The sequence below is a fragment of the Cnephaeus nilssonii genome, assembly GCF_951640355.1.
Source record: "Cnephaeus nilssonii genome assembly, chromosome: 9".
NCBI lineage: Eukaryota > Metazoa > Chordata > Mammalia > Chiroptera > Vespertilionidae > Cnephaeus > Cnephaeus nilssonii.
This window is the reverse complement of record NC_137080.1, coordinates 865,794-882,134: the sequence shown is the minus strand read 5'-3', so window position 1 is coordinate 882,134 and position 16,341 is coordinate 865,794. Positions and strand designations below refer to the sequence as shown.

Below are 16,341 nucleotides of genomic sequence, written 5' to 3'. Positions count from 1 at the left end.
ACAGGAAACCGCCGGGCCGAGCGCGGCCCTTTCTGTAGATGGACGTGATTGGAGCCGCAGAGGGCGGGTCTCCCGGCTTTCCGAGGTCTGAGTAACATACAAGTACACGTGTGGGAAGGGTCCTGGTGGAGGGCCCACGCAACGCCCCGGTCAGCGTCCTCCTGGGCCCTGCGCTCTCCCCTGGACACATGGTTTGCAAATATTTCCTTCCAGACCTGAGTAGACCCTTGACATCTCATGAAAACTCAAGATAAATGTTTCCAAATTAAAGCTCCTTGGATTAGCTGTCAGTTTCTTCAAAATACGTTTTTATTGATTTCAGGGAGGAAAGAAGTGGGAAAGAGAGATAGAAACATCAATTGGCTGCCTCCTACACGCCCCACACTAGGGATCGAGCCTGCAACCCAGGCATGTGCCCTGACTAGGAATCAGACCGGGAATCGAACCGTGACCTCCTGGTTCATAGGTCGACACTCAACCACTGAGCCACGCCGGCTGGACAGCTGCCAACTTTTACATTTTTAATTGGTATAAAATATCAAGGTAGATTACACTCAACTTTTACCTAAAGCTTTTCCATGTAATAATCATATCCTACAAGATACAGTGTCTGGCTTGTGAAATTATGTTTAATAATTTAGAAACAATGTTTCCATCGATTAAGAACGCATTTAGAAATATGACTTGTACACCATGATCCTGCAACCCGATTTTTTCCTTTCAGCCAAATGAGCGAACATGAGGATGCTGTAATCTACGGAATTCAGTGCAAATGCTAACACCTGGTGAGGCACACTGTGTGTGTGTGTGGGGGGGAACCACGTCTCCTATTGTCCCGTCCTGTGCAATGGCCGTGGCTTTACTGCGAACATACTGTGGAATTCGTATGGTGACGTTTTTCATTTTAAAACAAAGTTGTTCAATAACATGGATGGACCTTGAAAACGCTCAGTGAAAGCAACAGCCCCAAAAGACCACCTACTGCGCGAGGGACGCCTGTCCTGTGGGGCGTCTGGGAAGACAGAAAAGGCGGAGCGGAGAGGCCTGGTTCCCCCGGCTGGGCGGGTTGGGGCAGAAGGGAAGCGACTCAGTAGCAGTTCCGTTTGGGGCAAGAAAATGTTCGTAAATTAGTGGCGCTGGCTGCACACGCGTGAATCTACCAGAAACACTGCATTTCACACCTTTACGGGTGAATTTTACGGTGTGTGAATTATATCTCAATAAAGCGATTGTTTTACCAAAACGGTGGGATTCCCTTAAAGGAATCCACAGAGCTCACCTCCCTCTCTAGCGATGTGGGTCTCTCCATCCGCACCCACATGCTCACGCTGCCCTCCCCCCACGGCCCTCCCATGGCTGATGCTAATGATGAATCCAAGACGTGGACCTTTTCAACGACCACGGAATCGGGCTCATCTCACGGTGCAAATCATCAATATCAAGACTGAAAAGAGATGTCGCTCCAGACCCCACACACATGGGGTAATGTTAAGTGGATAGTATAGCCCCAGCCGGTTTGCTCAGTGGATAGAGCGTCGCCCTCGCACTGAAGGACCGCGGGTTCAGTCCGGTCAACTTCGGTTGCAGGCTCCATCCCTGGCCTGGGTCAGGGCGCGTGCAGGAGGAACCAATCCCTGTGTCTCTCCCATGGATGTTTCTCTGTCTCTCCCTTCCACTCTCTTTAAACATCAATGGAAAAAAATGCCCTCAGGTGAGGATTAACGACAACAACAAACAAAAAAGATATTATAAACAACTTCATGCAAATAAATTGGAAAATTTAGATGAATTAAACATAACTTTAGAAAAGTTATGACTTTAAAATGCTGACACAAGAAGAAATGTAAACTTTGAATAATTCTATTAACTATCAAAGGAATTGTACCTATGCTTAAAATTCCCCCCACTCACAAAACAAAACTCCAGGCTCAAGGAAATTCTTTCAAATGTGTAAGGGGGTGGAGAAGGTCAGAAATAAGAAAAAGAGAGAAACTTCCCAATAATTTTTATGAGACTGGCATAACTCCGGGATCAAAATCTAACAAGGAGCATGTGAGAAACAGCACGGTGGCCCATCTTACTCACGCACCTGGATGGGAAATGCATCACTAAGAGGTTAGCCCGTCACACACAGCAAAGAGTTAGCACAGGGCCACGCTGTGGGCTCATTCCTGGGAGCCGAATATTAACATAAGAAAAGAGGGAAATTACATCATCATGCAGCTGATAAAGAAAACGCCTTTGAAAGAATTTAAATCCACTTATGATTTAAAAAGAAAAGCTCTCAGCAGAGAGGACTAGCCAGGGGTGTTGTTTTAGAGCCAGGAACCCAATGGAACTCCCTAGAAGTTAAAAGGACATTTGAAAGCGTATTCCATAGTGAAATGGTGAAGCCTTTCTGAGATGGGGGTGAAAACCAGTTTGAAATTGCCTCCGCTGAGTCTTGAATTGCCAGTCCTGGCCGCTGCGATGAAGACAGAACGGTCAGGCCCTCGCCGGTGTGGCTCAGTGGGTAGAGCGTCGGCCTGCGGACCGAAGGGTCCCGGCTTAGATTGTACCTCGGTGGCAGGCTCCTCCCCCACCCCCCCACCCGCCCGGGCCCTGTCAGGGCTCCTGCAGGAGGCAACCAATCCTTGTGTTTCTCTCACATGGATGTCTCTCTCTCTCTCTTTCCCTCTCTCTTCCGCTCTCTCTAAAAACTAAAAGGAAAATATCCTGGGGTGAGGATTAACAGCAACAAAAAAACAAGATGGAGGGGCGAGGAGAGAGGTGACGGCGCTGCCGCTATCTGTGGGTGACAGGGCTGCGTGTGGGGAAGACAAACCACTCAAATGAGCGCGTGAGGTTAGCCGTTGGAGCCGCGGAGAAGGGGCGTGGGTTAGTGTTCCCCTGGCTGATGGTTAACCTGGTGGGTTCGTGCCGTGTTCATTGAGACGCACACTTATGTGTGTTGAATGTAAAAGTTAAAAATAACCTGGTCGTATGGTATTAAGAGAAAAGCGAGGGATGTGGCTGATAGATCCTTACGTAACCTGCACCGGCGGCCTGGACATTCCCGAGCACCTAACCTGGCACCTTATATGGACTGTACATGGAACCGCCAATCAGCACCTGCCAAATACCCTGAGCCCCCGATTCCTAAGTCCCTAAGTGCCTAATCATGTGCCTTATCTGAAACCACCAGTCAGCGCCCGCCGAGCACCCTAAGCCCCGTCCCTTCCCACTCCTCCCCTCAAAGGCGTGTTCCCCTCTGCACGTGCGCTCTCTCCCCTGGCGAGGCAGCCCGGCCGGTCCTTCTCCTCTCATGAAGCCTGTGGTCCTGGTTTTCGGCCTCTGTCTGATCTCTCAGTAGCCAGAGTCCAGTGGCTCCCGGGGAGCCAGCATCGGGCAGTAGCTGCCTGGCCTCTGGGGAAGGAAGGGCTCGGGAAACAAGGTGGGGAGCGGGACCCCGTGATGCCGGGCGGCCCCTCCCACCTGAAGGCCGACATGGGGGCAGGGGCAGGCCCCTCGTCCTTGCTCCCAGGAAAGGCCCCTCCCGCCTGCACCCGCCGAGGACCCTCAGCCACTCCCCGGGCTTCCCCCAAAGCACGCGGCACCTCGTTAACGATCATGGTCGGTTTCACCCAAAGGGGCCGCAGGTGTGGACTGAGAGACGCTGCTTCGGCTTTGTCCCCAGAGTTGCTTCTAGGCACCTCATCCGGCTCATCCTTCCATCCCGACGGGAAACCCCCAGCGGCTTCAGGGAACTCGCACGGCGTCGGCAGCGGCTGGATGTGCAGAATGAGTTACGATTGCGAACATCCGACCCCGCGCTTCTGGTTCGCCAGGGGAAGCCTTAAGAATCTCACTTGGCACTGAATCTCACTTGGCTATCACCGTCCCCCGAGAAGGCGAGAAACGGAGGTCTTTTGGTTTCGACAAGACGAGGCGAGTTCAGTCGAGTCTTCACTGCTGAGAACGCCTGCTTCTGTGACCCGTCTGTCGTCTGTCGATGAGCTGCTGCTTGCATCGCGGCCTTGAGGTCAGTGTTTGACCTGTTACTTCTCAGCAGTGGAGGGGGCCCGGCCTGGAGGGCGGTGGCTCTGAAGGCAGGCCACACTGGCCCCACGGCCACAGGCAGCCCCAAAGCTCAGTGCGTCACACCCACGAGGGACCCTGGCCCTGCAGGTGGCCGAGACTGCTGCTTGACTTATGGCACCTGCACCCCCCTGCCCACCTCTCGTCACCCCGCAAGGAAACGGGGCTCAGCTCAAACCGTGCACGGGGCTGCGCCGACGTGGACGTGAGGGTTTTATGAGGTGGACACGGGTATGCCAGGAGCAGAGCCGCGTGTCAGGGAGAGGGACGGTTTGACCGGGGAGAGGCAGCAAGGGCGCACGGGAGGGCCTGTGAGGGAGTCCGGGGGGGGGGGGGGGAGGCCGGGGGCGTGGAAGTGCAGAAGGAAGAGGACAGGCCCCTTCGCCAGGCGCCCAGGACGGGAGGGGGGCGGCTGGAGGAAGGGGCGGGTGCGATCGGCAGCAGCCCCCCACCCCCACCCCCTGCATCTCTGAGAACGAGGTGCTCCCTCCTGGGGAGAGGACAAGGCCCGTGTTCTCCTGCAGAGAACGCCGGCTCACCCACGCGCTGCACACGGTGCCCCAGGGCGCCAGGCCTGGGTGGCACTCGCAGGCACATGTCACTGGAGCCTCGCAGCCGGACCCCCGCTGTTGTTGCCTTCGTTGTGCGCCTCTGCCCTCCGCTCCCGGGCGTTCCCATCAGATCCCATCGCTCGCTGGGCCTACTGTTCCCGCCCTGAGGGAGGCTTGTTGTAAAACGTCTTTCTTCCCTTCCGCTTTCCCCGCGTTCAGCCCTTTCCTTTGTCTGTCGTGTTTTTACGTCCATCACTAGACTGATCATTTCCAGGGTTTCCAATGGGTTCTTCTAGAATACGGTCTCGTTTGAGTTCTGCCAGTTCGTAATTTCTTACCCTGTCCCACCATCTCCTTTTTCAAGGTTCCTGACCATGGACCTAACACTCTTTCCAGAACGCTCTGCCTTTGGTTTGGTCTGGAGGCGGCTCATCCTCAGGCTGCTGCTGGATGGCCTGTAGCATTTGGTTTGTGCGTGTGGAGTGGAGCCTGTGGCGTGTGGGCTCCCGGGAGGTGGGGATTCTCTCTCTCTCTCTCTCTCTCTCTGCCTGCTTGCTCCCTCCTCCCTCCCACCGAGGCCGGGACCTGCGGTGGGTTACGTGGTCTCGGCTGAGCAGCCCAGGTGCAGGGCTGCCTCCCCTGCTGGTCCCACACTGGGGATCGAGCCCACAACCTGGGCAGGTGCCCTGATTGGGAATTGAACTGTGACCTCCTGGTTCAGAGGTCGATGCCCAGACCCTGAGCCAGCCACCGGGCTCTCCTCTGATCCTTCGCCTCTCCTTGGAGTGATGACCTCCGACCCTTTGCCTGTCCTTGGGGTGATGACCTCTGACCCTTCGCCTCTCCTTGGGGTGAACTCCAACCTTTCTCCTGTCCTTGGGGTGATGACCTCTGATCCTTTGCCTGTCCTTGGGGTGATGACCTCTGATCCTTCACCTGTCCTTGGGGTGATGACCTCTGATCCTTCGCCTGTCCTTGGGGTGATGACCTTCGTGTGGCGCGGAGGCTCCAGAGGACGGACCTGCTCAGCAGGAACCTTGGGCCAAGGCTCACAGGTCGCAGGGTGACTCAAAGGTCAACGGTACTTTTTAAGAGGTTCAAGCTGCACGCATCCCTAGAGCAGACACCTGTGACCAGGCCCGCTGGATTCCGAGATGCCTGCAGGTGAAGAGAGACCCGCGTGGGGAGGGGAGGTCCTGGGGCACCTCACACTCACTTCTCTTGGTTCCTCTCATTTTACTGCTGGTCGAGCATCTAATAGTGCCCACTCCCTTATTGGGTGTTTTTGTTCAAATAACAGTTAGAGGGAGTTTGAAAAAGTTATCAATTTTCCAGCAAAATTATGTATATCCTGTATATCACCATAGTATATATTATATAATTTAATGTGTTCCTGTAAATAATGTAATCACATGTATTACATATTTATAAATTATCTACATTATAAAATGTATTTACATACATATGTAATAGGCATTTTCTGGCAGAAAAGGGCATGGTAGTCAATGTACTTGTATCATGTGTCCTTCTTGGGTCTAGGAAGTTGCTAATCCTTTTCCTGATACTTCCTGTGAGAACTGGGGCAGGAGGCAGGTTGATCACACTGAGCTCATCTTAGCACCTGTTTTCCTACGTCCTCTACCTTTCTTTTGCTTTTGTTGTGTCCGTGATGGCAATTGAGAGCCTGGTAAAGCTGCTCCTTTATCAAATGTTAAAATATGAAAGCAGGAGAGAGAGAGAGAGAGAGAGAGAGAGAGAGAGAGAGAGAGAGAGGCTGATGGAAGCCGCCCAAGGCCTCCACGTGCGGAATCTCTCCCCTCGGAAAGACCTCTCCGGCGTGAAGGCTGCTGGGAGTGGGCTAGCGGCTATGACGCGGTGCCGGCCCCACAGCAGCGTCTGCACCCTAGTCGGCGATGATCGGACACCGTGGTGTGCAAGCACTGAGCTGTGCTCAGTGGGAGACAGAATCAGAAACCCGCCGGACAGGTCCCGCTCACCAAGGGGCCTTAGAGCCGAATAAGGGAACACAGCCCTGGCCTGTGTGGCTCAGTTGGCTGGGCGTGGTCCTGTGCACCGAGATCGTCAGTTCGATTCCCAGTCGGGGCACATGTCAGGGTTGTAGGCTTGGTCCCCAGTAGGGGGAGTGCAGGAGGCAGCCTATCGGTGTTTCTCTTTCTCTCCCCCCATCTCTCTCTAAAATCAATAAAAGCATATTTTTAAAAATAAGGTAACATAGAGCAATTCCCCAACACATTAAAAGGTAAGTGACTGATGTTCACAACGTATAATTCTCCCCCTAACATCTTACACACACACACACACACACACACAGTCTATTTTCTTTGCACTCAGTATAAATATCTTATCTAGTCAAGATTTGGCTTTTTTTCTTTTTCTTTTTCTGTCTGTTTATTTGTGTGTTGTTGTTTTTTGTTTTTTTGAGGAGATACACCTCCACTAAGACAATACCTCTCAATTGCTAAGATTCTTTAAATCCAACTTGCTTCCGTTAATGCTCATTTGAAACAAATCCTAGTTAAATAAATGTTACTATTTTTTTTTAAAAAGTCTATCTTTATTGCTGAAAGTATTACAGATGTCCCCCTTTTTTCTCCCACTGATCCCCTCCACCCCGCTCCCACCCCTCGCAGTGTTGTCTGTCCACGGGTTAACCATATATGCATATAAGCTCATGGCTTTGTTTTCTTTGCATTATTAGGTGAGGTTGTAAAATGCTAGGGAAGAAATACATTTAACCACAGATGTCTTTCTGAGTTGGTAAGATTAAGTTGTTTTAAGTGTGTAAGTTTAAGTTCCTATTTAAGGGCTTTTTATATCTACTTTCTTTGTGAAAACTTGTTTCCTGAAAATTCTATTAGGTAACCTAAAATTTAACTGAATATCATAAACGTGGGACTGTAACACAGAAAGAAGAGTTTGAAGATACATTTATCCATATTTCAAGTAAAGTAGCGCATACCCTACCTACTTCTGGATACTCAATCCCTTGGAATTCTCTCTTTTTAAAAACTAAATGAACACTGACATTTCTAGCCACGGGCGAAGGAGGAGTTTAGTTATTTAACTTCCTAGATGACCTAGATTATCTGTCACACGCATAGGCTACTGCGAAAGGTAGTCTACCCTCGCAATTCTGCCATTTGTACCTTTATTATGTCCCATTCATTTTTGTTTAAAGACCATCCTTTGAATTGATATATCTAGTAAAAAGGCTTATAAGCTGATTTGTACAATTATCAGATTAAACTATTTTAAATCTACACCAATAAAAGAGAAAGATGCAAATTGACTGTATCTCCGCAACACCCACCAGCCAATCAGGAGTGAGTATGCAAATTAACCCAACAAAGATGGCGGATTAATTTGCATACACAGGCGCCAAGTGGCCTGGGTCCCAGGACAGGCACCAAGCCCGCAGTCTCCTGGGACCATCGCCTACCCTGGGAGGTGAGGGCTGCCGCGCCAAGCCACGGCTGCAGGCTCCTGGGACCAGAGGGTGCAGGTTGAGCTGAGGGACCCCCCCTCCCCGCATGAATTTCATGCACTGGGCCTCTAGTTTGATTACTATACTGAAATATGCAAATTATTGGTGGTTAGAAAATTAAATGTTCTATAGGTCATTAAGTGGGTTGATATATTTGCATAATTTGTTCCTCCAAGATGGGTTCAGATCCTAATATCTCCCCTGTCATTTCCTGTTTTCTGGAGCTGGTGAACACTGGGGCAGGAATAGGTTTACTATGTTTGGTTGGTCTTAGACCCTGGTTTTCAAAATATTTCCAAAAAATTTTTTAATGTTCAAAGCTTAACCAACACTTTAAAAAATATCATAGTGTCATATATACAGGGTGTCTCAAAAAAAGTGTATACATACTTTAACAGCAGATAGTTCAATTTTCACAAGGAAATGTATTTTAACAAATACTGCCTTTATAATTATTCAAAGTGTTTGTATACTTTTATGGGATACTATATATATATACACAGAGTGGCCAGATTATTATGATCTCTGAACGCATAGTAATCTGGCCACTCAGTGTATGTGTGTGTGTGTGTGTGTGTGTGTATACACACATATCCTCTCTAATAAAATGGTAATATGCAAATTAACCATCACTCCGCTACATAAGCCACGCCCACCAGCCAATCAGGGCAAGTGTGCAAATTAACCCCAATCCAAGATGGCTACAGCCACAGAGAGCAAGGTTTCCCAGGTAACAGAGTAAGCCAAGCTTTCCATAGCCGTTGCAGGCCTAAGGCTCCACTCAAGCTACAAAGTTTCAATAATAGAAGGTAAACAAATTCAAACAAATGGCGGCAGAATGGAGCTTGAGAGAGCAGGCCAGGGTTGCCGGCGGCAACAGGGGAATCAAAGCTTTCCACACACCCTGGCCGGGCCCACCCTCTTAAGGCTACAAAGTTTCAATTGTAGAAGGTGAATTAACTGCCACAGAAATGGCTGCCGCCCCAGAAATGGCTGCTGCCCCAGGCTACAAAGTTTCAATTGTAAAAGAAAAATAAATTCCAGATACCAGGGCCTCCCCTTGGGTTGCCAGGGGGCGTGGCTGGCCTGCAAACCACCACAGACCCCTCGCTCAGGCCGCCCCACGCCCCAAGGGAACCCCCACCCTTATCTGTGACACCCTTCAGGGCAAACCAGCTGGCCCCCACCCGTGCACCAGGCCTCTAATCCTATCTAATAAAAGAGTAATATACAGATTGATCATCACTGCAACACACAATATAGCTGCCCCCATGTGGTCAAAGATCCTGCCCCCATGTGGACACAAGATGGCCACCACAAGATGGCCAGCAGGAGAGGGCAGTTGGGAGGCACCCGGCCTGCAAGGGAGGGCAGTTGCGAGGCACCAGGCTTGCAAGGGAGGGCAGTTGGAGGTGATCAACCCTGCAGGAGAGGGCAGTTAGGGGTGACCAGGCTGGCAGAGGAGGGAAGTTGGGGGCAAACAGGCTGGCAGGGGAGCAGTTAAGCATCAACCAGGCTGGCAGGGGAGTGGTTAGGGGGTGATCAGGCTGGCAGGCAGAAGCGGTTAGGGGCAATCAGGAAGGCAGGCAGGCAAGCATTTGGGAGCCAGCAGTCCTGGATTGTGAGAGGGATGTCCGACTGCCCGTTTAGGCCCAATCCCACCAGGATCGGGCCTAAACGGGCAGTCGGACATCCCTTCAGGAGTCCCAGATTGGAGAGGGTACAGGCTAGGCTGAGGGACAACCCCCCGCCGTGCACGAATTTCGTGCACCGGGCTTCTAGTATATATATATTTTAGAGGCCCGGTGCATGAATTCATGCATGGGTGGGGTCCAGCCAGCCTGGCCAGGGGGAGGGGACATGGGCGGTTGGCCGGCCTGCCTGCTGGTCAAACTCCTGGTCGAGGGGACAATTTGCATATTAGCCTTTTATTATATAGGATATACACTGAGTGGCCAGATTATTATGCGTTCAGAGATCATAACAATCTGACCACTCAGTGTATATTCCCATTATATGATATTTTAAGGTTTTAAATAGATTTAAGTTTTAGAGGTATTTAGAAATATTTGTAGATTAGGGCTGATTTAAGTGGAACTCTTACTTTTTAAAAAATAGTGTAACTAAAAATAACATACTTTAAAAAATAAAACCAAAAGTTAAATATAAAGTGGAAAATAAAATTTAAAAACTCATTATTTTTAAAAAATTAATCTTTTCCAACCTCACCTGATGCAGTCTTGTAGTCTTTCCTCTCACACCTCAGTTTCTCTGTCTGTAAGGTGGGGTTGATAATAAATCCCACGGGATTTTATTTTTATACAGCATTCCTTGAGCACTTCAACACAATTTCTTAAATGTATCAGAACTCAGCAGGTACTCTATGGATGCCAGGCTGCTTTTAAAACTTTATCAATAAGCCACAGTGGGTTGGGACTAGGAATTGTAGCTTGGGCATTAATACACCACTTACACATACTATAAATGGGGTTTTTAATGAGTCAGAAAAACACTAATAGTTCACACTGATATGTAGCCGTCTCTGGGTGGTGCACTCTTGTGTGCCATCATCTTGCATCACAAAAGCCCTGCAGGAGCCCACCCTTATGGTCTCGAAATGCTGCCTTTCCTCTCTAGCAAAGACTCCATGCACTTCCCTGGGCCACCAGCAACGTAACTGCCCGCTTTACAAACTAATTTCTTCCTCTCGGAGCCAAGTCATTCCTGGTAACAGCATCACCAGGAATAAAGCTCTTTCTGTTAAAATTCAGCTGAAACGGGGTCTGATGACCCGCGTGGCTCGTGTGAAACCTAGCCGAGACAGCGCCTGCCTGCCGTATGGACGTCAGGGGGCTCGCCACGAACCAGAACAACACACAGCTACTTGAGTCTCTCAGGAAGCATAAAGGGACAGAACGCCAGCACACGAGGATGCCATTCCTACAGACGCCTTTCCGCAAGTCACCGCACTTTAATTTTGAGAAAGGAGACTAGATAGAGGTCCATTGAAGACTCCGTCCCCATGGCACTGGTTCAACACCTCAGGCTCCGGCTGAAAAGCCTCCTTATGCAGCGCTGCGCTGCGCAGCAGAAAGAGCAGGCTGGGGACAAAGCCCAGCAGGAGCACCGAATCCCAACGGCTGGAGAGAAATTATCTCCAGGCTGGAACAAAGTAATGACGGAAATAAAGAGGCTTTGTCCCACGCAGCTCCCTGTATCCATTCCTTCGCTCTGGGCATTTCAAAGATGCAGGCCTTTTGCTACAGCACAGGGTGGGCAGGGCGAGAGGCCCCGGTACCTGCATGAGCGCTGCTGCTGCATGGGGACTATCCTGCGGGAATAGGATCTGCAGCCAGTTTTTTTGTTTGTTTGTTTGTTTTTTTTTTGGGGGGGGGAGGAGGGAGCAACTGAAAACACCCAAAGAGGCCCTGGCCGGGTAGCTCAGTTGGTGAGAACCTCATCTGGATAAGCCAGGCTTGCAGGTTCCATCCCTGGTCAGGGCACACACAAGACTCAACCAATAAATGCATGACTCAGTGGAGCAACACATCAATGTTTCTCTCTCTCTCTCAAGTCAATCAATAAAATTATTTTAAAAACCCAAAAAACACCCAAAGAAACATCTCTAACATTTACAGACCATGCAGTGAAAATGAACCTTGGGTGTGCCGAGCCCTGGGGGACTTAGAGGCTGGCCTGCAGCAGAGACGACGCCCGCGCCTCCCCCATTATTGGCTATTTCTTAGCGTTCGGCCCGGGGTCTGTCCGTGCAGCCTGGTGGATCCGACCCGGGAAGCTGTGTTCTGGGCACCAGGAATCCGGCGGCGCTGGGCGCTGGGCGAGCACCTGGAGGCCTGGCGGGCGCCGGGAGGATTTCAAAACGTGACCGCTGACCCCAGAGCGCGGGGACTGACCGTCCCGGGAGGAAGGCCGCCGGGAGGGTCGGCTGCGGTCTGACCCGCCGCCAGGGAGTCGCCCCGAGGGACACGCTAACCGCCCGGGACGCCGCGGCCGGCGGGAGGGAGGGCGGGGAGCGCGGGCCTCCTGCGGCGGTCGGCGCGGCCTGGCGCGGGCTCCCCACGCACGGACGCGGGTCCCCGCACCGGGTCTGTCTCGCCCGCCCGCAGCTGGACCCCAGCACCTTCGGGACCAGCACCTCTGGGACCCGCCCGCCGGCCCGAGGTGCTGCCGTGGGAACCGGCACCCCCGCGCCGGGCCCGGGGCAGCGGCGGCGCGGGCGGGAGGCGCGGGGTGCGAGGCGGCGCGCGCAGCAGCACCTAGCGGAGGCGCCGAGGTGCGGCGGTGCGCGTGCGCGGGGGCGGGGGCGCGTGCGCGGTGCGCGTGCGCGGGGCGGGGGCGCGCACGGCGGGCGGGGCGGGCGGCGCGTGCGGGCGCGCAGGGCGCACACCGGCCGGCGGGCTGAGGCGGGCGGGCTGAGGCGGCTGCGGAGGCTGAGGCTTCCCGGAGTCGGAGGCGGCGGGTCGGCTGAGGCGCCGCGGAGCCGGGAGCGGGAGCGCGTGGAGCCGAGGAGCCCGCGGAGCCCGAGGCGCGCGGGGCGGCCGGGAGGCGGCCGAGCGCGCGGGGAGCCGGGCCCGCGGACCTGTGGGCGCGCGGTCCGGCCGGGCCCCACCCGCGTCCGCGCCCCCGGCCCCGACCCCCGCGGCGCCCGGCGGAGGAGCGCGGCCGCGAGGATGTCGGCGGGCGGCCGCGAGGAGGAGCGGCGGAAGCTGGCCGACATCATCCACCACTGGAACGCCAACCGGCTGGACCTGTTCGAGATCAGCCAGCCCACCGAGGTGCGCCGCGCCGGCCTCCGCCGCCCCCCCCCCTGCACGGCCCCCCCCCGGGGACCCCCGCCCCGGGCCGGCCTCCCGGGACCCCCGCCCCGCGCCCCGGGGTGGCCGCGGGCCGGCGCGGGTGGAGCGGTCACCTGTGCCCGGGCCGGGGGCGGGGTTTCGGGCCCAGCGGGGTCTGGATCGGAGGTGGGGGTCGCGGGCCGGGTACGGGGTCGCGGTCCCCGTGGGGGCCCAGGGCGGGGGGCGGGGGCGGGGTCTCGGGCCCGGGTCGGGGGTCTGGGCCCGGGTTGGGGGTCTGGGCCCGGGTCGGGGGTCTGGGCCCGTGTCTGGGTGGCGGGCCGGGGCCGCGGCGAGGCCCCTCGCGGCCTGCGGTGGGGAGGGCGTGGTCGGACGTGGCTTTATCCGTCTTCCCCGACCGCGGCCCGGGGTTCGCGGCGCGCGGCTGGGGCCACCGGGACCTTTGTCACCGGCGAGCATGTGACGCGCGGCGCTGTGCTTCGGGGGGCGGGGTGGGAAACTTGGGGTGCCGGCGGCGAGCGGAGCGCAGGTACCGGGAAAGTTGCGGTGACCGTGCGGCTTTGCTGGGAACGCGGCCGGGGTGGGACTCCGGGGAACGCGCGGCTTCCCCCATTCCTGCCCGCGGCTCAGGTCGAAGGCAGGGCGCCCCTCCTCCAGCGGCGGCCGGGCCGCGGGGCCGGGAGGGCGGGGGCCGGGCCGGGCCGGGCCGGGGAGAGGGCTCAGGGGAGGGGCCCGGTCGCTCCCAGCCCCGGCCGCGCGGTTCGCCTGGCGGCGGGGCGGCCAGTCCCGGGCGCCCCCGAGCTCAGGAGGAAGCCGCACGCCGGCCGGGGACAATGGTGGCTGCTGGTGGCAGAGCCGCCGAAAGCGTCCGGCGGGTCTCTGAGGAGCGGGTGGGGCCCGTCCCGAGCGGGGCTGGCGGGAGAAGGACCGGGGGGTCGGTTCTTAACCCCAAACGTGGGGCTGCTTCTCTCGTGCGCGGTGGTGGGTGCAGCACCTGGAGCAGCGTGAACCCCCGCCGTCCGCGGGGTGCCTCCTGGGGAGTCCCTGGAACAGCGTGCGTCCTCTCCGCTCCAGGAGGAGCTCAGCGTCCGCGTTCGGTGTGGAAGGACCCGCTCCTGAGCACCCGCCGCAGCGGCACCCGGAGCCTCCTCCCGAGGTGTGGTTCCCCTGATCGCCCCGCGTGTCTTTCTGAGCGAGGACGGCGGTCCCTCCGGAACCCGGGGCTCCGCCCTCCGCTCAGGGGAGCCACTGCCCACTCTGCACTCGTGTTTAGACTTCACGGGGGTGCGAAGCCCCGCGCCCCGTGGGAACTGCACCTCAGATGCTGCTCTTCCCCAGCTGTGCCCGGTGCGGTACCCCTGGGGTGCTGGCACCCACCATGGCAGAGAACTCTGACTCCGGGTGCGCTGGTTGCCGGCGTTTTTGCTGTTTTTTGTTGTGTTCCCAGCCTGTTGAAGGTAGGCGAGGCTAAGCTGTGGTGTTTGGTAGGCGAGGTCTATTCAATGCATTTTCGATGGACGATATTGTCACAAAGGATGGGTTTAATAGGCTGTAACCCCATTGTAAGGCGAGCGAGCATCTGTGTAGATTTTGGGGTTCAGGTGGCCAATTTGAACACGGATGTGTTAAGTTACTCCGGACTGACCACTCGTCTTCTCCTGATTTTATGAGTTAGCTGCTCGTGAGGAAGTTAGTATGTGTGTCTGGACTTACCAGCGTGTCTTTGGGAAGGTGACAGGCAGTAATTTAGCTGTCAGGGTCATGTTGTCTTTCAGAAGAATGAGTTCATTTTTCTTGTCTCTGGTTTAAAAAATTCGGACGTAAAATATTATCTTGGCACAGAGTTGTTTTTCTGCCTGAATGGGTCTATTTATCATTGTTTTTCGGGAGATTTACCATGTCTGGTTGAGAAAAGGAATATTTTTTCAGTTTAGTAATAGGTACTTAATGAAGTTTATTCTTTGGAATTTTAAATGGAGTTGGTGCTTTAAAAAATCCTAAATCAGGACAGATGATAGTTCACTGATTTCACCAAGTTCTGTTTGTAAGCGCCCCATTGAAAGTTCCTGTTTCCGTACATGTGGGCGTTGGTTGCAGTGACGCTGGCCTGTCGGTGGGAGAGCCACTGTTTTGGTGGTTACTCTGCAGGTGAAAGGCTGTGCCTACGTGTTTGTTTTGTTGAAGCAAAACAAACGTTGAAGAACTTTTTCATTTTGTAGGTTTTCCTTCCTCCCCCCTTACACCTGAACAGTTCTGTTTTTAGAAATGATCTCCAGGATTTTATTAGAAGGCTTTTCATGATGAAATGGGTTGTTTTTGAATGCCCATACGCTGTTTTCTTAGTTTTCTCATTGTCTGGTATCTAGGTCTCACTTCTGTTGCGTTTTCTAGAGCAGCTTTGCATACCATTACGCTTATTCTGGTTTGGAAGTTAAGCTCTGCATTTAATGTGTTGTAGCTTTCGTTATGATCCAGGTACACGTATGTTATGTTAATTCATAAGTCACTATTTCACTTTCAGTTGGCTTTATCTAAATGCCTGGAATTTTTTACCATCTTGACCAATTTTTCTATTGGGCCATCACAAATCATATTTCTTAGTTTTCTTCAAGTCTGCTAGCGCTCTGCTAGCGTTTATTGTGCTCAGCAAGTGTTGAACAAATTCACTGTAGAATTTGATTTGTAGGAATGAGATGTAGGCCTTATGTTTATATGTTTGCGTACTCTTCTTGTGTATGTGTATGGTGGTTTGTTTCCTTTTTGGGGAGGTACAGTGATCAGTATCTATTATCAACGCCTACAACTGCATTGATCATTTATAGTTGGTGGTTTCAGGCAGCCTCGATAACCGCTGATAATCCTGCCGTTTCTGTTTAGGATGATGATAAGCTTGGCTTTTGGATTACATTCACTTTTTAAGAAAATTAGAATATGCTTTAAAATCCACCTGGTTATGTTTGCTTTTTCCTTCACATTCGTATTTGGATGTATATTTTTCAGTCCCTCCTCAGTTGGATCCTAGATTCTTTTGGAATTTTCAAATGAATTGATGACTAAACTCGGGGTTGACATATTATCACCGGGAGAGTGATTTTAAGCTGAATTAATGTCTTGGTTATTGTGGAACATGATGGCTCGTAACACAAGCTTCTTGAAGCTGTTAGTCCGCCCTTTTCTGTTAGTGACGTTGAGGTGTCACTTCTGTTGGGGGTTTCTGATGACTTCGTGTGGGCGAGTGCTTCTTGCCGGTCCTCACTTCCCAGCATCCTCAGGGGCCTCTGAGAGCACCCTCAGGCCTCCTGTCCTGTGGTGTCTGTTGCTTAACTTGGACCTGTTCTGTCGTTAGAGCCACGGCCCCTCTGTCTCTGTCCCTGGTCATCTATGAAGGCAAGAG

General features: G+C 53.5%; 1 protein-coding gene across 15 annotated transcripts in view; it reads left to right on the top strand.

Annotated features, from left to right (window-relative positions):
• Nucleotides 1–12,622: 12,622 nt before the first annotated feature.
• AFDN (afadin, adherens junction formation factor) overlaps nucleotides 12,623–16,341 on the top strand; it is a 98,314-nt gene continuing 94,595 nt past the window's right edge. For 7 of the 15 annotated variants that reach the window (XM_079779932.1, XM_079779931.1, XM_079779930.1 and 4 more), the window contains exon 1: nucleotides 12,624–12,929. In XM_079779932.1, coding sequence (XP_079636058.1) covers nucleotides 12,825–12,929 — 105 coding nt within the window. In that variant the 5' untranslated portion in view covers nucleotides 12,624–12,824. Of the gene's footprint in view, nucleotides 12,930–13,902; nucleotides 14,104–16,341 lie in introns of those variants that run through there. The other 8 variants (XM_079779937.1, XM_079779927.1, XM_079779934.1 and 5 more) reach the window with 4 other exon arrangements.